Source organism: Botrytis fragariae (assembly GCF_013461495.1).
Source record: "Botrytis fragariae strain BVB16 chromosome Unknown tig00000251, whole genome shotgun sequence".
NCBI lineage: Eukaryota > Fungi > Ascomycota > Leotiomycetes > Helotiales > Sclerotiniaceae > Botrytis > Botrytis fragariae.
In genome coordinates, this window is record NW_023501003.1 from 18,952 (window position 1) to 38,648 (window position 19,697).

The 19,697-nt window shown below is 42.4% G+C and overlaps 8 protein-coding genes across 8 annotated transcripts; 4 read left to right on the plus strand and 4 right to left on the minus strand.

The window, feature by feature from the left end:
- Positions 1 to 646: 646 nt before the first annotated feature.
- Bfra_011581 (uncharacterized protein) lies at positions 647 to 2,260 on the minus strand (the record flags this gene model as incomplete). The annotated part of the gene is made up of 6 exons (XM_037341908.1): positions 647 to 756; positions 814 to 1,018; positions 1,076 to 1,238; positions 1,291 to 1,330; positions 1,399 to 1,849; positions 1,970 to 2,260. The coding sequence occupies 6 exons, from the start codon at positions 2,258 to 2,260 to the stop codon at positions 647 to 649; spliced, it is 1,260 nt and encodes a 419-aa protein (XP_037187988.1).
- Positions 2,261 to 4,116: 1,856 nt separating this feature from the next.
- On the plus strand, positions 4,117 to 6,792 carry Bfra_011582 (uncharacterized protein; the record flags this gene model as incomplete). The annotated part of the gene is made up of 5 exons (XM_037341909.1): positions 4,117 to 4,233; positions 4,295 to 5,255; positions 5,306 to 6,106; positions 6,163 to 6,191; positions 6,280 to 6,792. The coding sequence occupies 5 exons, from the start codon at positions 4,117 to 4,119 to the stop codon at positions 6,790 to 6,792; spliced, it is 2,421 nt and encodes an 806-aa protein (XP_037187989.1).
- Positions 6,793 to 6,878: 86 nt separating this feature from the next.
- On the plus strand, positions 6,879 to 7,331 carry Bfra_011583 (uncharacterized protein; the record flags this gene model as incomplete). The annotated part of the gene is made up of 3 exons (XM_037341910.1): positions 6,879 to 6,926; positions 6,973 to 7,079; positions 7,178 to 7,331. 3 exons carry the CDS (start codon positions 6,879 to 6,881, stop codon positions 7,329 to 7,331), a joined length of 309 nt encoding a protein of 102 aa, XP_037187990.1.
- An 893-nt stretch (positions 7,332 to 8,224) lies between these two features.
- Positions 8,225 to 10,029, minus strand: Bfra_011584 (putative phosphotransferase enzyme family protein; the record flags this gene model as incomplete). The annotated part of the gene is made up of 6 exons (XM_037341911.1): positions 8,225 to 8,335; positions 8,438 to 8,850; positions 8,876 to 8,995; positions 9,052 to 9,230; positions 9,285 to 9,527; positions 9,590 to 10,029. The coding sequence occupies 6 exons, from the start codon at positions 10,027 to 10,029 to the stop codon at positions 8,225 to 8,227; spliced, it is 1,506 nt and encodes a 501-aa protein (XP_037187991.1).
- An 874-nt stretch (positions 10,030 to 10,903) lies between these two features.
- Bfra_011585 (putative phosphopantothenoylcysteine decarboxylase protein) lies at positions 10,904 to 12,775 on the plus strand (the record flags this gene model as incomplete). Its single annotated transcript, XM_037341912.1, has 1 exon — positions 10,904 to 12,775. The coding sequence occupies one exon, from the start codon at positions 10,904 to 10,906 to the stop codon at positions 12,773 to 12,775; it is 1,872 nt and encodes a 623-aa protein (XP_037187992.1).
- Positions 12,776 to 14,015: 1,240 nt separating this feature from the next.
- Bfra_011586 (uncharacterized protein) lies at positions 14,016 to 14,637 on the minus strand (the record flags this gene model as incomplete). Its single annotated transcript, XM_037341913.1, has 2 exons — positions 14,016 to 14,074; positions 14,205 to 14,637. 2 exons carry the CDS (start codon positions 14,635 to 14,637, stop codon positions 14,016 to 14,018), a joined length of 492 nt encoding a protein of 163 aa, XP_037187993.1.
- Positions 14,638 to 15,617: 980 nt separating this feature from the next.
- Positions 15,618 to 16,988, plus strand: Bfra_011587 (uncharacterized protein; the record flags this gene model as incomplete). Its single annotated transcript, XM_037341914.1, has 2 exons — positions 15,618 to 15,911; positions 15,966 to 16,988. The coding sequence occupies 2 exons, from the start codon at positions 15,618 to 15,620 to the stop codon at positions 16,986 to 16,988; spliced, it is 1,317 nt and encodes a 438-aa protein (XP_037187994.1).
- An 803-nt stretch (positions 16,989 to 17,791) lies between these two features.
- Positions 17,792 to 18,868, minus strand: Bfra_011588 (putative cytochrome c mitochondrial import factor protein; the record flags this gene model as incomplete). Its single annotated transcript, XM_037341915.1, has 1 exon — positions 17,792 to 18,868. The coding sequence occupies one exon, from the start codon at positions 18,866 to 18,868 to the stop codon at positions 17,792 to 17,794; it is 1,077 nt and encodes a 358-aa protein (XP_037187995.1).
- Between the last annotated feature and the right edge of the window lie 829 nt (positions 18,869 to 19,697).

Below are 19,697 nucleotides of genomic sequence, written 5' to 3' on the forward strand. Positions count from 1 at the left end.
TCCTCCTATGGATACCTACCAATGCAAGTGTGCTGGGTAAGTAAATGAAGTTCATCACAACATCGCTCGTCAAGAAGAAAGATAAACCAGTAATAAAGCATAAGGCCGAGAAATATTCAAATAACTCGATATCATGATGCGTTATTTCTAACTCCGTCCGAAAGTTCAAACAGCCGTACCTACCCATTCATTCATTCAAGAATACGTCTTCCGGTGCTAGTCCATCGGATAAATCACTAGTTTCGACTCCGTCGCATCCATGAGACTAATGCAAAACGTGGGGAATGACACCAGCTGCCGGCATAACGTATCGAGATATCTGAGCGATAAGGGATGATTCCGTTGTGTTCACGTGAATTTTCTTTGAATGATAATTATAGTCATAGGATATGAGAGATCAACGGAGATATATTTTTCACATAGGAACCATTGTTGTTTTTACAGTGAATGCATCGATAATCATTGCATGTGATTTCACTTAAAACTATCGTCTGCTCAAGACACAAAAGATAAGAAAATACGACATCGCAATGTCCTACATTCATAATGAAATTCCATGAACACATTCTGGATCTTATCAATCTCCATCTTCATCTCCATCTCCTCATCGCCCACCCCGAACAAAATGAATGTTCGTATTCCACTCCTAACATCTCGACGCGACAAAGACCCTCGTCTCCAGCTGATGGATATACTGTTGCACACTCACATTTTCCGGAGACTCGCTAAGATAGGAATTTTGAATATAATTACTCGCTGCAAACTCACGTCAGCACTTCAAATACAATCCAACATGCAAGTTCTCAAACGTACCAAAATCTCTCAATTCATTCCACTCATTAACAATCTTCTGCATCTGTGGTCTCGCCAGGATCATGGGAGGTATATTCTCCGTATCGTTATCGATCAACTGTTTGATCGTCTCAAGATCCGTAACCATGGATTTCCATGCTCCTTGGAGTAATTCGAGTGTGCGCATTGCTGGTCTGATCTCACCTGTGAGATTGTTTACTTGGCTCTAGAGAGCATCTGGATTAGTACTTTGTGTAACCTTACAGAAGGTCCAATTTCTTACATTGACAAACCTGATGTTGAGTTGCAAGCGAGAAGCAGTTTTTTGCTTGGCTTCATACTCATCCATCACAGCCTGGATCTGTTCCATGGCTTCTGTCATACCCTTGATTTCGTTCTTGGCTGCTTGAACGAGGCCCACGCCGATAAATGTTCCAACTGGCCAACTGGATATGATTAGCTGGGTTGGAGAAAGAGGGTTTGGTCTGATTAACTTACACCCACATGTATTTAGGAGCATCGGTTATCACTTTATTCTCTGCGAAGTAACAAAGTAAAGTCAGTAAAACATCCTCAACAGAGAATGAGAAGCTCAAAGTTTCTTACTTCCGTCAATCCTAGCCTGGTACTCTTCCAGCTCGGCCTGAGCCGCATCAATTTTTTTTTGCATACTCGCAATATCATTACCCTCTCTGATTAATTGTGCCTCGAGAGAAGTAGCATTGACTCTCATTCGAGCTTCATGCTGTTCGCATTGGCCGTGGAAACCTTCCAACCCGGCTAGTGCTTGTTGTGCGCCAGCCTGTAATTGTTTGATAACCCTAAGTTCTTCGTTGACTATCCATTGAATACCCTCTTTTAGTTCTTTCAATTTTGCTTGATCAGGGTTGGGTTTGTTGTTTTCGTCGTGGAAGTCGCCGATCCATTTTAGCATAAGAACTGTGTAGGAAGTTTCCTCGGTTCCACCTGACATTGTGGCGTAGATTCTGATTTGCGCTGCCATGTCGACGATATTGCGCCATGTGTGATCTCTAAAGTAAACACTGTCTGTTTTGATCTATTTTTGAAGCAAGATGATGTACTTATTAGTCAACTTTCTACTACAAGACTTTCTCCTCGAGTGCACAATTTGAACCACAGTACTTTGGAGAAATTATGGCTCAATTGAGATACGTACCTTTGTGTAAGTCGTCACGAGACTGTCTACTTCACTCGCAAGGTCTGTACTGAGGGGATCGGTTGTCAAAATGCCCAATGATCGTAGATAGTCATTGCGGGTGGTTGGAAGCAATCTGCCCGTCCCGAGAAAACGGTTCAGTGCCTTCATATCGGAAGAGTTGAAGATGAAAGCTCTTTCATCGTCGCTGGCATCAAAGCCAAACCTGGAATTAGCACGATTATCGACGAACATCCCCTTGGGGAACCAGACCTTCTCGTCATCGATTGGTCTTGAAGGATCGAATGACATGTTTACTGATAAATTTTAAGAATGTTGGATAAAGTGAAGTTTTCGATTGATTTTTAGTAAAGGATATTGATATCAATGAGGATGATGCCGACGATAAAAGCAATGAAATCTTCCCTCCTTTAAATGCCCTTGGTCGAAAAGGATCTCTCTACCAATGCACACTGGTTGCACAATCATTGATCGAGATTCAGTTCTCAAATATTGTGGCTGGCTATGAATCTCTTTGGTTTTGGGAATCCTCACGTTATGAAAACATGTTTATGTCCTCTTGCATCACAATCGGTGAAACAGAGGCTGCTTGTGTTTCCCAGCATGGGGTGATAATTGCAGGATGAATTCAAAAATAGTCGGAAAATTGCAACGCTAATTAGAATGTGACATACATCTAGCCATCAACACCTCAAGAACCTCAGTGATTGATTTCTCGGCCATATATCCACTATCATTCGATGCACGCAGCTATGTGTGGAAAGTTGGGATATTTTCAGTGCAAAAAATGAGTGACACAGCTTGCACGCAAAGGGAAACACAGGATGATTGATTAGAGCTTTTTCTTGTAAAATACCGTTTGAGGCATGCCACTGGGTGGTAACCAGCCGAAAAGCTAGGTAGCTAGAAAATCTCACTATCTTCTTGGCGGCGTTCAAATTTGGACCTACAGACATGTGAAGGTCGAGATGAGAAAGTCTGCGTCGCGGGGTGACATCGAGGTGGGCGTCGGTATACAACACAATTGATGGCTATGAGTACAAGAGATTGCGAGTATTACCTTCCCCACTATGAGTCAGTGGCAGAATATGCGTAAAATATAAATGTAGGCCAATTATTTGCATTGTTGGGCAATTTGTCGCGCTTTCGTGGCACTTCCTGCGTTACGAAGCCTTAAAAATCAGCCCACATTCAATTGCGGATAAGTTGTCAAAGTAGACTTTTTAATTTAATCCGAGGGTATACTGAAGATCACAGCTCACACAAAACAGAGGTGGACGTCGCAAATAAACATTCCCCGCATCGCTGCCGCAAGCCACTCGGTAAATAAGCGCAGCAGCCGCAAAACTTCTCACTGGGTATCATGTATGCGGGGAACTATTCTTCTTTTGGATCTAATCGGTACTCTCGAGCATGACATCTAATTCCTCGAGTTCACAAGCCGAACAATGGTCTACTTACACAGCAGATTAACTCGTTGGGACCTGATAGCTTCTCGAATTTGCTTACCACAGTTGCACTGCAAGGCGGGAAAACCAACCCCTCATTTTAGTTTACTGATTATTATCATATGGTGGAAGTGGTGGGGGCTGTGTTGCCACGTAAAAATATCTTGACCTCCACTCAAACGAATGAAATAATATTTCTTTCAATCGTTGAACAGTTGAACTGATGAATCAAGCTTTTCGCATTAAGACGGCTTGAAAAATAAACTCGTAGATGAGGGGTTCAGCCATTCATCACGACCTTGTTTGTCATGGAAACGACATCGGTTATTGCCCACTTGCATATCAGTACTCCCATTACCTCAATCAAAATTTCTCCAGGTAGCCACCAGCACAACCACCCGTAAATTTAATTACACTTCTTGGTAGCTGAGCTCGTGCAGCTACTCATAATGTAGATATCGATTAATTCAGACTTTCTTTACTTCCCAATCAGTTCTGTAATGTCCCTTTAACTCCTCCGGCTTGCTACCTTGCATATAACGTGATATTATGATCCAGCAGTGCTTTGAATGACTTTTCCTTACATACTTCAAGTAAAGCTGGCTCTCTATTATTGACGAAGAAAAAGAAATTGAATCGAACCAATGTTGGGCGAACAGTTCACTGCTCTACCAATCTCGATAATTGAAACAGAGCATCATGAGAAATATCATCATCCCGCAACCAAACTCACCATCTGGGTGGCAGGCTTATGCGAATGAGAAAGCCGTGGCCAGTATTCCACTACAAGCAGCTCAAGATGTGAACCAGACTTCGGTAAGTGACCTTGTCTGTTGGCTTTGTTGTACAGTAGTTGACTTTGATCCCCATTATTCAGAGAATCGCGACATTCCGCGGAGTTTTCCTTAGTGCTTCCACGGTTCTTCCACACTCTATGAGCCGAGTAAACACCTATTCCGATGTTCTTGCCCTAGAACAAACTACAATCATTGCGCCTAACGATAATGGAACGATCCTTATTGTCTCCAGGGTTCTCACTTCCAACGGTCCAGTGACCTTCACAGTCCCAAAAGGTCTTACGACAACATGTGTCGTCTCAATCTATGCGTCAGTGATTAACCAGCCAATCACAGTAGCCACCGGCGATAATACCAGGCGTGTTGTCATCGATCAGATAGGAACTGGAAAGGTCAATGCCGGAGTGATTATAGTTTTTAGTCCAAGCGGCCTACAAGTCGAATACCAGAGATACTACCCTTCTACCACCAGTAAGGAGCTTCAAGCAAGTTTAAACACGCAGCTACAACTTGGTCTTATTCAATTCTGGCGAAACAGTTCCATAGCAATTTCACTATGCTCTCATGTTGCAAAAATCAGTACGAGGCAACAAGCCTATGCCCTCATCAATACGCAAGCAAGAGCTCTTGGACAGCAACTGGCTGGCCAAGCAATGGCTGGAAAAAATATGAGCTATGCACCAGTGTTGGTTCTAAGCCGATATAAAGAGACGACTCAAGCCGCATTAAATGCTGCGACAGCATTTGAACAACAATTTGAACGTTTTGAGGATAAGGCACAGTCCTTGGATGTTCACATGCAAGCATGGAATATTATGTTATCACAAGCTATCAATGAGTATAACATGCGAATCAGTATGCGCAACTTAGCACTCGAGAAATACGAGTCTTCTGTTAGAACAGCTACTAGCTGTTTTCAACAATTTGATAACGACGTTTTTGCTTTGGAATCTCTACGGATTGCTTTCCAATTGGGGTTGAGTAACTGGGCTTTCGAGCAAAGGTTGAAAGCTGTTTTCGAGATTCTGAAAGCAACCGTCAGTAAGTTACTTTACAACATGATGCTTTGATGATAGCTAAGAACCTCCTAGCTTTTGCAATTGCAGTTGGTCAGCTGTGCCTTGGTAGTCCCGGTGGAGTTGCCCAAGGCGCGATAGCTGGAAGACAGGCGATCGGAGCTGTTGTTGCAGCAGAGAAGATCGCTGGCCAGGTGAACAAAATTTTGTCTTCTGGTACATTGCAGACTCTTCTGGACTGCATTGAGGCCCTTGGTACTTTGTATCCTTCTGTCGATACTATAGTGCGGACACTGATACAATTTGGAAATAATCCAAACATCAATATTCCTACTACGGGGGATATCTCCGGTACAAGCCGAGGGGACGCTGATGCTGCTGCTATCGTAACCATGGCTGCATGGGATAGATGGCTCCTAGAAGCTGATGATCAAATGTTATTCGCGGTTTCACAGGGCGTTGCAGGCGCAAGTGCGTACCAACTAGGCCTACGAAAGCACGCTATCAATGGGAAACAATTGGCTCAAGCACAAGCAGAGGCAGTTAAATCTGGCTATGAATATGTTCAGACGCAGATGGAAGTAATTCGGTGTTCCCAAGACATTGCAGATCTTCAAGCATTAAAGGCCGGGTTTGTTGGTCAAGAAGCTGTTTACCTTGAAGCCAAATCAATGTTTTATGACCGGGCCATGGCTTTACGAACTAATGTCGTCCTCTCACTCCGAAATATGGCTTGGGCATATCGCTATTGGGCGCTTTCTGATAGTTCAATTACTCTCGATGGACAAAAGCCTTTGGTCGAGTATCAACAAGATCTCTCTACTGTCATCATGGAGTTGGAACGTGCCGACTCAAGATGGGCGAGTGATCATCAACGTAAGTACTTGATTGTATTTCTATCCTTTCACGCAGATTCACTAATTTTATGTTAGCCTTTAATTATGACATTCCATCAAACACGGTAGGATCACCCTTTTTGCCAAATCAATTTCCTGCTCAGTTTGGCAGTTTACTTACCGCAAGAGGTGTTGACTGACCTGAGGTTACAGCTCCCTTCTAACCAAGGCCAATCAATGATTGATGGCATCAAGAGGAGTGATAACACTGCTAGTTTTACTCTCCTTACCGATAAGCATCTTGCAAGTCAATTTGTTGAGGGGTCTCATTACCGATTGAATGGTATGGATCCTACTTTGAATGGGATTCTCCCTAGACCCGAAGCAATGCAAGGTGGCGTTGTTGTTGTGAAGCTGCAAATCACAACATCGGGTATCTATTCAGATATCTATAATAACCAAGTATTCCATTTTTCCAGTATTCCCCAGGTAAGAAGGTGCTCATACGATCTTTATTCCGATGGCACGAGAGGTACGACACGCGATGAGCCTATATTCGAGACTAAAGATCATGCCGAGCCTACTCCCTTCACACAATGGAAGATCAAGTTGCTGAATCCTGGGGAAGTCAATCTGAATGGATTGAATGGAATCAATTTGAAATGGAAGGGGCGTGTTCGCTTTGGCGAAAGACATCGATTGATTCGTGGTATTGAGGAATTGTAGGGATGTCCTATGGCATGAAACATCAAGAATGGTTATCAAATTGCTTATTTTAATGGAACTTGAATTTTCGCAAATGTACAGTCAATATGACTGGCCGTCTGATATTCGTACTTGATGTCGTCGAACAAATGATAGTAAAATGATAGGATGTAAATTGTAAATTCTCATCGCTTTGGGTAGATATTTGTTAGTGTTCATCACGCCGTAAGGCTACGGTACCGACGACCATTTTGCGCACGGATGTATTCCGTCTTCACTAGCCCGAGACTAGTTCCCTGGCGAGCCGAGTAACGGGATATGTTTTTGTCCACTTCTGACGTCGACCAAATTATACATTAACTCTGACTCCTGACGTCTGTCTTTTTCTATCACTATGCTGATTCAGATCAGGACCTGCATCTCGAATTCCCAATGCTTTCCGCGTCTATGAGCCGGCAGTGGCTCAAGACTCCTTTGATTTTCAACACCTTGTAGTCTTCTCGGAACTTGTTATGATTTCCATGGCACTCAGATACAGTTCTTGTGAGTATCACGGGTGATATACTATGCAGTATGAAGACTGAAGTACCTCACGACTGATTCAAATATTCTAACATTCTTTCGAGGCACTCTAACCTACTTTTCAGAGGTAAATCATTCCACACGGAATCACGAAGATACGTAGCGAGTCAACCGTATTTTCCCGAAGAACTCTTCTTGCCAGAATCACATCAGCATCGTTAATTAGGGTGCATTGACCAGACTTGTCCTCTTGTTGAATGGTGCACATACACGTCCAACTTCCTTTAGCTCTTCATCAATGACTACTATTGCCAATGATACCATCTCTCCAGCTTCCCGTCTTTCACAATAACAACTTCCATCTCTTGATCTCTACTATACCTAGGTAATCTTACTTTTTAATTCTAACTATTCCCTCTCTTCTCGTAACTCATGAATTAATTCACTTACTCTATAACTCTATTCACCTCTCTTCATCTAATAGACTTCATACCCGACTCAAGATAATTCTTATAACAGCCCCCTTTACTGTAGCACCGGACGAACCGTAGCTCTTAACGGATACCTAAATCATAGATTAGGTTTCAACTGTCGTAACTAAACAGATCACCAACAAAACACTTCTCAGAGTGGATTGAATTTATTCAACTTTCTAATAAATATAAATGGCCTTACAAGCCGCGGATTCAAGCATTGTTCCACAGCCATACAGTAATTCTCGCTTTCTAAGCACCTCCCATCCATTCTTCTCAATCCTTTTAATCCTCCTCTCATACGCCTCGTCTATCTCCTTCGAAGTATAAGTACAGTCTCTATTAACAGGGCATTACGTGCACACACTTCGCTCATGACGAACCCAGCTTCTAAGCCCTTTTTGATAATCCTTACTAGAGATATAACCATCTTCATCAATGAATTCTTTCATTTCCTCTCAGAAATCGTAGACGTCCCTCCACATCATGACCTCCTGTATGTGGTTTTGCACCTCTTCTTTTGTAAAACGAATCGGGCAGGAATGTTGAATTCCATTTTTTCCCAATTTCTATGTAGTTGTCAGTTTATTGGACTAAAGAAAGGGGGATATGTGTGACACTGAGGTAAAAACTATCCTTTCAAATCTTATCAAATGTTGTCTTAATTTTACAATGTCTCCATTCCAAGTATCGAAGTCATCATCGAGAATTTCTTTTCGTACACCTGCAGCAGGCACATTTTTCATTTTGTTAAGTATAGGACTCTGGTCAGCATTTTCTGACTCGTAGACATCCTTTCTGAAAAATCCCCAATCTATGCGCCTGATGCGGCGGCCGTCATGTGCAATCGGGCTACTCTCCTCGAAATTTGCCAACTGCATCGCACGATTGTACTTCGTGAAAATCGGATCGTCAAATTGAAGGAATAAGGGGCCAGTCCATGCGAATTGCCAATCAATAAGACTAGTTAGTGATATGGTCATCTTTGACAAAAACATGCTTTGAATTAATATTGGTATGCCAAAGATTAGACTGAGCCATCCTTGCATCTTCTGGAATAATAAAGCGATGGATGGCCAGAAATCTGTTGTAAAGATCAATATGGGCACTAGGAGAGTGTTGAGAGTCGAAGATTGCTTCCTTTTTTGGCGATTCTGCAAGATTACTTTGTCCCAACCATTTGATCCAATTATTAGCTTGAGATTTGAGAAATTCATGAGCAGTTTTCCCTGAGCAAGAGTAGTAATTAATAGTCATCGAAAATGATTAACTTTCCATTGCTTACAGGGACCGTGGTTGATTCGCAATGCTGAAAGCTCGTCTTCCCGTGACGTGTTTTCTACCCGTGGACGAATTACAAAACGCTCTTCCACTTCTTTCTTCACTTCAATGGGGATGTCATTCATAACCTCTGCTTTTTCACATCCAGAAAACCAGTCACCGGTGAAGTAGATACTACCATGACTATCGGGATGTCAGTCAGTTTCCACAGACCCCATAGCGTTTGTTGAGACCAACCGTTTAAGGACTACAAAAAGTAGCTTCTTCTCAATGGCCACTATATCAGCAACGAATTTTTGTCTTGAGCCTAGCTCTGTGACAAGTTCTTCTCTTATCACAACTTCCTTATAGCTTTCGCGATTTCGATCTACCAGCGATATTTCAGGTGCTTCTTCCATTATGATATAGTCTGTTGCAACAGGATTATTGGACTCTGCGTTCCAAGCATAGACTTTAGGAACCGGGATTTTGAGAATGGTTCTAGCCTAAGGCGATCAAGATATCAGCTAAAACTTCGTGAAATGAACTAGGGGTAGACTTACGAAATCCATAGTTGCCACCTCGAAGCTGTGGCTTTAGAATCTGGACAAAGGTTTCGAAGGGTTATACGTGCAATTGCAACGGAATCGTTATCCACTATCAGCTTGAACACTCTGTGCCGACCCGATTCGCTTATCTTGGTCATTGAAGAGCAAGATTTAGCACCGACACTTTCGATCGCAATGCCCTTGAGTGCCTCGACGTTGAACTCTTGATACCTTTCAAAAAATCTTTTCTCTCCATCCTGTAACCACTTACCGCGAGTATAGCGGAAGAAGTGATCATAGTTCTGCGAATCAGTATGTGTTGACACGCACCTATGTTTGAACGGAATGAGACGTAGTGTTCTGGAAGACGTGGGTAGAATACTCAAATTGCGTATAGCAACGGGCATAGATAATGGCCGACATACATATCGACGACCGATATGGTGCCACAGCATGATGGGCGTTTGTGATTTCAAACTGCTGCCCTTGACAATAGGAGTCTCATTTTGTGCATGGGAACTTACATGGAAGAATTAATTCTGCGGGTTATTTGAGATTCAAGAGAATTCCATGTGCTCATATTCACTTGAAATACAGTAGCCTCAGGAAGTTGTTATAATATTCCTAGGTAGTCAGTTTTGAAATGCGATACTAATAATAAGAAGGTAGGCAGTACCACTTCGCCATTGGACGTTTGTCTTTGGTCGTATACTAGTCATGATATCATCACGTGAGTGTACTCACATCGGCAACATCGATTACATCATCAGCAATTCGATCGAGCCATCCAATGAACTTTCAGCATTTACTCAGGCTTTCGGTAGGGACACATGCTCCGAACGTTTAAAGTTTAGTGCCTCTTGTGCCTCCCAATTCACTAAAGTGACGTCTCTTACCGGGAGGGGGTACGGGGGCTACAGGGGTTTCAGCTAGCCCACACATCATTTTTCGAGGTTTCAATGAATAATGAATGAATAATGATCCATCAAAGAATATTGGATTGGTTCAAGACAATACCATACGCTCATAGTGATACGATACATCGACTTCATTTTCTATCAACACACATACCATCACACAACTTATCGACTGACTGGATCATTCGACTTGTTATCTACCGGAAAATATTCTGCATACGATTCAAAATATACTCCCTACACTTACTTCTACTCCAGTTTTTACTCACCGACTAGACTTCAGCAACCCAAATTAATCTATTCGGCGTCAGTCAATACATCGCCATCCACATCCACATCAACACCCACCGCTTCTTTCCTTTCCTTTTCCCAGCTGTGCATTGAAACGCCAGCGAGGTAATTGTGACTCAAAATGGCCGACCATGCATCTGCACTCAGGAGAGAATTTATTGCTGGACTCCCCAAGATTTCTTCATCTTCATCAATTGCAGATATGAGGATTACCGAATCTCAAAAGTTGAAAGTCCTGGTGGCCGCAAATGGAAGTAAAGATGTCGCACAAGCTCTCGCCCTCATCGTGAGATTATCTAAGAATCCTAAGATCGAAACTCGAGCGATTATTGACGAAGAAACGTGGCCATCATATCGATTATCCCAAGAGGCACTGGCATACCAAAATAAAAGATTCTTGACGAGGGAGACGGATGAGGCAAGGAAGGGTATAGAACGAGATCAAATCGAATATTTTCGACAAGAGGCCTTTGAATTGTGTGACTGGGCAGATATACTGGTACTTGCACCTATCGATGCCGACACGTTTGCGAAAATGTTGCACGGCATAACCGATTGTCTATTGCTGGAAATTCTCCGTGGGTGGGACGTTTCCAAGAAGATATTACTTGTACCAGGAATGACAACATCCATGTGGGAGAACCCGATTACCAAGAAACAATTGAATAAAGTACGGAGGAAGTGGCAATGGGTTCGAGTCATGCAACCAATACTGTGGCATTATGATGCGAAGGGACCCGGGAAATGTTTCGTCGGGTGGGATGGATTCAACGAACTTGTCGACGTTATCAAAAATCAAGCGGAACTTTTGACAATTGGACATGATGTGGATATCGCTGCATCTGGTGCGGCAAGTCTCGCAAGATATAATTTGAAAACGGATGCGCTCCTTCCACCAGAGATCTGGTCCCTCATTTTCGAATACGTAGGAGATTGGGAGGTTTCGAGAGCGCTCAATGTGTACGCCAAAATACCGAGGCCAATTGAATGGCAGCGAAAGCCCGATGATGCAAAAGATGAATTACAAACTTACATGCGATCACTCGAGTGGGTTATTCTCACATCTCCTGTTTACAAAATCATCGACAAACTAAATACAGCCCCCGAAAACATGCGAGAGCTTTCCCCGCTATGCGTTAAACTCATCATTAAATTCTGCCTCGCGGAAGTCCTCTCATATCTGGAAACAAAATTGAAGGACGTGTTTTGGGCAACTTTTGGCCAGAAACTTTTACCCACAAAAGCGTCTGCTGTTTATGGACGTACCGAAATTCTAGAATGGTGGCGCACATCTCCTTCTTTCTTGTCCAAGGACTATACTGCAGAAGCAATTGATGGAGCCTCGAAATCTGGATATGTACATGTTCTTGATTGGTGGAGAAAATCCGGACTTCCTTTGAAATACACAGAATTGGCACTGGAACAAGCATCTTCCAAGGGACATATGCTAGTTCTTGAATGGTGGAAACAAGCTAGTCTTCCCCATAACGAAGCTGAACGACGAACTCGACATGCAGAAGCTACAACAAATACCTCTGATGTTCTTCCGGCTTTACAACTCAAACCTGGTAAAGCACTATTAGCCGCAGCGCAAAATAATAAAGCTCTCGTTCTCCGCTGGTGGGATAATTCTGGGATTCCTATCGCGCATTCGGAATCTGTGGCCAAAGTCGCATCGGCTCATGGACATGTCGCATGCTTAGATACATGGCGTGAACTCAAGGGCGAGAAACTAGCATTCGATAATCAGGTTCTAGTAGGTCCTACGAAGAATGGTCACGTAGAAGTTTTGGAGTGGTGGGCAAATCTGAGTCATGGATCGAATGGAAGACCAGGTGGAAGAGTCGAATATAAAACTTGTGATATAGAGGAAGCGCTGGAAGATAGTGTAGGGAATGAAGGAGAGGAGTTGGAGGTTAGGAGATGGTGGGCGAAGATGGGGTTGAATTTGGGGGGATCGGTTAGTGAGTGGACGAAGGTGAAGGTCTTGTAGATAGGGCGATGGGAATGGGAATGATATGATGTCATGTTTGTAACGCACAGAATATATGGGTACGGATGGTCTGGGGTGCATGGACTTGGCATAAGCATTCAAGGGGAGTTATTTAGCGTGTTTGATATCTGAATTACGTTGAGTAAAGTACGATAGTTTGATTTTGAACAGCCTGTATTTGTTTTCAGATGTTCCTCCTACCGAATGATCTTCTGTTCGGTGAAAAGTGCTAGTGATATAGTCAGTCTCTTACCGTTCGACAAAACCATATATCTGTATAATTCGTAGGAAAGCATCTTAAGCGTCTATGATCAAACTCGCTTTTTTACAGTCCGCGGGTAAATTATGAATCATATACCATAACGCGTAATCGGGGAAATAACCTCACATAGGTATATTGCCATACGGTATGGCATGTATGATCATGGGACCTGGGTGAGGTATGAGGGGATAGAAATGAGGATAGAGACGGGGATAGAGATAAATGGAACTTCGTGGGGTGCTGTGATAAGGGGTGATTGTATGGATGTTTGTTAGTATCTAATAAGATATATCTGTATAGTGCAGACCACTCACTGAAGTTTGCACTATAAATGTACGATATAACCAGTATATATAGCAATAGTATATCCCGCGCAACGATTCAAGTAAAATGTATTCTTTCATGTCAATTATTGGGGTCTAGAATTCGACGGCACATAGACAAAATAGGAAGAAACCATCAGGCGAGAGAATGAAAAGAGAGAGATCTTGTGAATTAACCGAATCGTTGCGTTTCTCTCGGTTTCCTACTTTTTATTCCTTTTTGTTGTATGGATAGATTGGAAATTCTTTTCATGTATAGATTGGGTAGAAATAGATGAGTATATACAGAGCTGAAAGATAAGTATTGGAAAATATGGCTGATGGCTTGCTACTTACCAACAAGGCCGGAAGTGGTCGTATAGTCACGGGATGTTTTCACTGGACTTTCACCTTGTGGATGATCAGTTGCTTTGAGGCTATTATCAGATACATCGCTATTTTGCGTACTGGTGAAACTTTGTTAGCGCTCTTGCTCATTGAAATAGCAAGTTCTTCGACAGGTGGCGTATACGCTCGAGAGACGTGCTGTCTAATGGTCTATGGCGAGGATTCCACACCCAATATCAAATAAAGGTGCATCTTTAGCTGTGAAGAATGATGTGGAATGTCGATACTCAAAATTCATTCCTCATATCGCTTTTTTGAAAGATTTCATTCAATATAAGGGAGACGGCTTCTTCTCAACTGACTTGACACGAGTTCGTCCATGACGCCCTACAAGTAAACAAATTGTTCAGCTTCCAGACAACTCAAATTCAAATCCAGCGTAACTTACGCTCTGTTAGCCTCATCCACTATAGGAACAAGTTAGTCTAATCCAATTCTTTCAATCTTGGAAACCTACCTTCTAACTCCCTCGCCTTCTCCTCCATAGCCACCAACGCCGCTTTAAAAATCTCCATATCCCTCTCCCCAAGTTTCGGATAGTTAGTCTGCACTATCCTCTCCACATCTTCCAACGGTGACTCTCTTAGTCCCGCCATACCTTCCATTCGTGGATCAGCTCCAAATTCCAACAACAACTCCACAATAGGTAAATTTTCATATCGAGGCATGAAATCGAAATGAAGAGTATCAGTAGCATAATGGAGTGGTCGACCCATACTCTGTTCAGGGCGTGGGGCTTTATCTAGTGCATTTGGATCAGCACTAGATTCAAGAGCTGCGCGCATGTTGCCAAGTTTTTCGGCTATAGGGTGACCAGATACAATCTCCCAATGTAGTGGAAATCCCTCAATCCACCTGAAGGGCTTAGTTGGAGGACCTGGTGTAGACATCTTTGAGAGCTATCGGGATGGACTTTTAGTTGTTTGATCAAGCGTGGTGATTGAACAAGAAGTTTTAAGTCAACAAATTTACCGAGCTTACCGAGCTTATCTAAAGAGACCAAGCTCAAAGCGGTCTCTTTTATTTATTGAGATTAACGGCCAAAAAGCAAATCAATTAGATAGATTATACAGGGGATATTTGTCTAGGAGTGAAAGGGTTTGGAGTCACTGTGGTGTGTGTGGGACACATTTGATGGACGAACACGTGATGGAGAATGCTCAAGATTCTTCCTATTAAATTCATTATTTCTTAAATACAAGGTAGATATTGATAAAAGTATCGAATCTATATATTTATTAGTATCTTTAGAACTCTCTTCCTCGAAGTTTGTGGCTGCTGATTTATCATTCACTTTTTGTAAAGACACGCCTAACAATGTATAATGTGTTTCAGATGCACCAAGCAAACTACAGAATTTGTGCCTACGTGATAGCGATTGTGGCAATTACAGCACTTTGCCTTGCTTGTTCTGCGTTGCATCTCCTCAATTTACTCACATATTAGTCGTGGCTAGTCATCCAGTCGTAGCCAAAGTTTCTAGAATTCTACGTACATGGTTCGACAGCTATGGATATGTCATGACACTTTCCCAGTCTGCCGAGCTATCGAAGACCGATTATTAGTGAAACACCTCTATAATTTGTTTCATACGGCTCAAATGAGTGTTTGCTACCATCAACCAAGTGACTGTACATTCACATGCTCTTTCATACCAGAGAAATACATTAGCTATAAATATCCCGATGCTGCTGTATCCACTTCTCCAAACCAATCGAAAATGAATGGCAGTATGAGAGATGAAATAGTTATAAAGATGGGCAGTACTATAGCTTCTTACTTTTCATATATCAACAGCTATTCACACTCGACTATAGTTCCTGAAAAAAACATCTTTTCAAATAACATACACAACATAAACTGGCATAAAATGTCTCTAATCCAACCACAACAAGAGTTTGTGATTCCTCGAAACCAATGCGTACCAAACAGCAACAACACTTTCCCACCACAACTACATAAGTCTTTGATGATCAGAGATCTTTGTGTAGGAAGAATTGTTTTCCTCCCAAGAAGTTCCAGAGGTATTGATAATGTCAGATGTATTCTATCTCATAGTCCATGCCTGAATCCTGAGTTAGATCCAATGGCATATGACCACTTCGTCATGATCCTTGATGTCTTTCAACAAGACGATGGACAAGTAAAATGTTACATCTGTTTGGTAAGATTCCAGGAAACCAAACAGCAATATTGAATCCCACTAACAATTCAATAGTTAACGACCAAGCAAGTTGTTCAGAAATACAAACGTCTAGATAAAAGAATCCCGATCAAAGGATTCTCAGCACGACCAAAGTTGTCACTAGAACAAGTATATCTCGAACAGGGGTCTATGCCCAAACAATCTTTTGTTCGCGTTAGCCACGTCTATGAGATTTCGTTTTCGCTTCTGAAACCAATCAGAGAGGAGAGTCAAGCGTATTATATGAGACTCTTGAAAGAAAGCTATTATAAGTTGATGCAGGAATTCAATTTGAAGCCGGGTGTGTACGAAGATACAGGGTCGGTGATTCGGTTTGGAGCAACGATTCGCAGGGAGGATTCCGGACCATCACTGAATGGTCCCGACAGTGGGGAGCTGGGAACAGAACTTCCGGATCGTGAATCATCTGGATTTACATCATCCAGCAAGCTTTCTCAAGTTTTGACAATTCTTGCTCGGCCAGAATCTCAAGCAATCTTGAACTACCCGGGTCCTCAATGTGGTACAACGATTTCGGCTCTTGATCCGTCATCTACCAAGGCGTATATCTCCACATCGCCGCTCAGGGGATCAAGGATCAAGCAGAACAGCGACAAACATGAGAACATCACATCGCCTTCACAACTCGAATCGTCTGAGATGGCTCTGCTAGACTCACAGCCTGTACCAACCAACTCCTCAACACCACACAATATCACCATCGCCCCCACTCACACACCCCCACAATTCCCCCATCTCCCCCACCCTCCCCCTCTCAATCTCAAAAAAGCCCTCAACCTCCTCTCAACCCCCCTCTCCCGCTTCCCGCGCCACCTCCTCAAAGCCATCCTCTTCATCAGCACCCAACCCTGGGGAAAATTGTGTCTCTACTCTCTCTTCCTCCTCGCCTGCTACTACACCGGTACGCTAAAATTCGGATTCCTAGCTATCAAAGGGTTAGATGGATGGTTAGCGACTTTGGGGAATTGGTCTGCACCGAGATATGTAAATGTTGTGAGGGTTTTGGGGGGTGGATTAAGGTTTGGGGGAGATTGACGAGTCCGGTTTTAATAAGGATGGTGAAGGTTGTGGGGGGTTGTTGAAGAATGTGGGGTGGTGGGCTGTAAGGAAGATTGTGAGACGAGGTTGAGGGAGTTTAGTTTGGGATAAATGATGGATCTTTGGGATAGAAATCTTGGTAGGGCTTTATGCTTACCCGGCTGGATTGGGCGAACTACATAACATTTGGTTGGTATTTGTCCTTTAATTTGGAGTAAGATTGAGAGTTCATGTAGTTACGTTCATCTTTCAAATCATGACTCCGGGTGTACCTTTTGTTTCAATGTGAACACATAAGCATCGCATGTGACATAGAATTGTTAAATCTTGACTTTTGGTATCGCAATATATTGCTAAGAGACAGCTAACAGGAGCTTGGTATATTATTGAGTCTCAAAGTAAAGTTCTGCTCCGAAGCATCTGAACATAGAAAGTCACTCATAGGATCCAACGTGATGGGTAAACATCTGGAACCAAGATAACCCTCAACTATGAGTGAGTTTCAGGATATGAGAAGCCGAAATTGAGGATTCGGGAATGGACAGTCAGAAGCCCTTGAAAAAAAAAAAAAAAAAAAAAGGGTTGTACGTTGCCAACCTCATGCTTGAAAGAATCGAGATGTTTCTCTTCATAAAATGGTAGAGCTCCCTGTCGAGTAACTTTTGCGTAGACATCCCTCATCAAATCTGACTTGAAAGAGACCACGGCGATCTACCACGTGCATCTTCGTGCTGTAAAAAAATATGTGTTACAAGTTTTGTGGGAGTAGTAAGATCTTCATAAAAGTACATTTGTTATATTCAAAGCTTGAATACCTTCCAGTCCTTGACGCCCATATAGCCAAGGACCCCTCCAACTTCGCCTTGCTCTTGTTTGCCATTTCTCCACCTTTTCGGTCCAGAAAAGTAGTTTATGAAACCCTCCGGCCCCGATACGAAGAGTAGTTTTGAATTACTTTTCTTTATGACTGATCCAGAATCTACTGCTGAACTGGACTGTATGGCTTGTGATATCATCTTCTGATTGATGAACGTTCCCTCTTCATCCACCACATAATTTACTTGAAGATTTTCTGGGTATTTTTGTTGCATCCTTTGCAATTGCTGAACCACAGAGCTCCGCGCTGTAAGTGTATCTGACTTTGAGCCAGATTTGTACGTTTCACCCCCAACACAATCCTCTCTTCTCCTATTTGCCCAAACTATACAAATCCGTGGTAGTTTGCCTTCTGGCTTTCGCACTTCCAGTAAGGTATGAGCAACTTGCATAGCAGGAGCAATTCCCGTCCCACCAGCCAAGAAAACAACCTCGCTCACATTCTCTGGCAAGTCAAATTCAACGTGGGGGCCTCTGAGCTCAATCTCGGAATTGGCTTGTAGCCTAAATAAATAGTTTGACATTTCTCCATTTGGTTCCTTTCGAATCAAGAAACGAAGTTCACTATTTGTGGCATTTTCATCGTGTGGTAATGGCGTATAAGATCGTGCAATTTGCAATAATGGTTGCTTAAATTCTACTGACCAGAGGCCTTTCTCCCAGTATGAGGCATAAGGATCTGATTTTGTAGATTTTTTCGGTTTAATAGTCAAAAGTTTACTTGTCGATGAGACAGTTTCCTCTGCAACAATAGAAAACTTGGTGAACCTAGGTGAGTCAAATGGATTTGAATCCGTGGTTTTAAATTCAATTACAGTTCCAAGTATTATTGATCCCAAGAAAACTATTTCAGTAATGAGTATTAAAGCTCTCAATGATTTTTCATCCTTCACGCTTTTTACCCAATACAGTACTTCTGTTCGTGGGATAGGAATTATGAGAGGACAAAAGACGCCGAAATGTTGAGGTCCCTTGGGTGGCGGTGCTTTTCCAAACGTCATGAGAGGATTTTTTGGAGGCTCATGCCAGGGATAAAAAAAGTGGCGTCGAAAAGTGTGAGAGGGGGAACATCGTGCAGTATGGACTGCTGTTCTGTAGCCATACAAAGGTTTTGGCCACAACCTTGCCGCAGTAGGAAGAAGAGTTTGCCGTCGCATTGAAACGAATCGAGGAAATGGAGATGATATGCTTGACATCTACCAAGGTAGGTAAGGAAATATCGATGAGCAAAGACTTCGGATTATAGTACTTCCGGTGGAAAAATTACCAGAAGGCGGTGAAGAAGAAATTACCACACTGCACACTGCTCATGATTCAAAACCAAAACTTCAATGCTCATAAATCTTTCTACATACGAATTTGAGACCGGTACGGAGCAGTCTAACCATATATATCACTTGGTTATAAAATACCAGGTGCCTATTACCACAATTTATATTACAACCCAACGCACGAAACCTTTTACTTTCCGAATTAACCAAATTCTATCATAAGATTCACATCGACATTTGCGGAATACCCCAAAAATCAACGTCTTCCCTTTTCATTCTGCTTAGTCTTCTTCCCCAAAGATCTCCTCGTCTAGTTTCAGGGGCTTATGTTTCAGTTTATGTACTGTTTATTTCCTCTATTATAGAGATTTTAACAATTCTCTACTCGCATATGTATATTGTGATATCAGTGTACGTTTGATTCTTTCCTCACAACCTCAAGTACTTGTCGCTATATTCTCTTTATTTTATTCTTTATCATTAAAACAAATGACTGGTATATATATACATGTAAATATAATTGAAGCATCCAAGATCACTTGGACACTCAATGATTGCT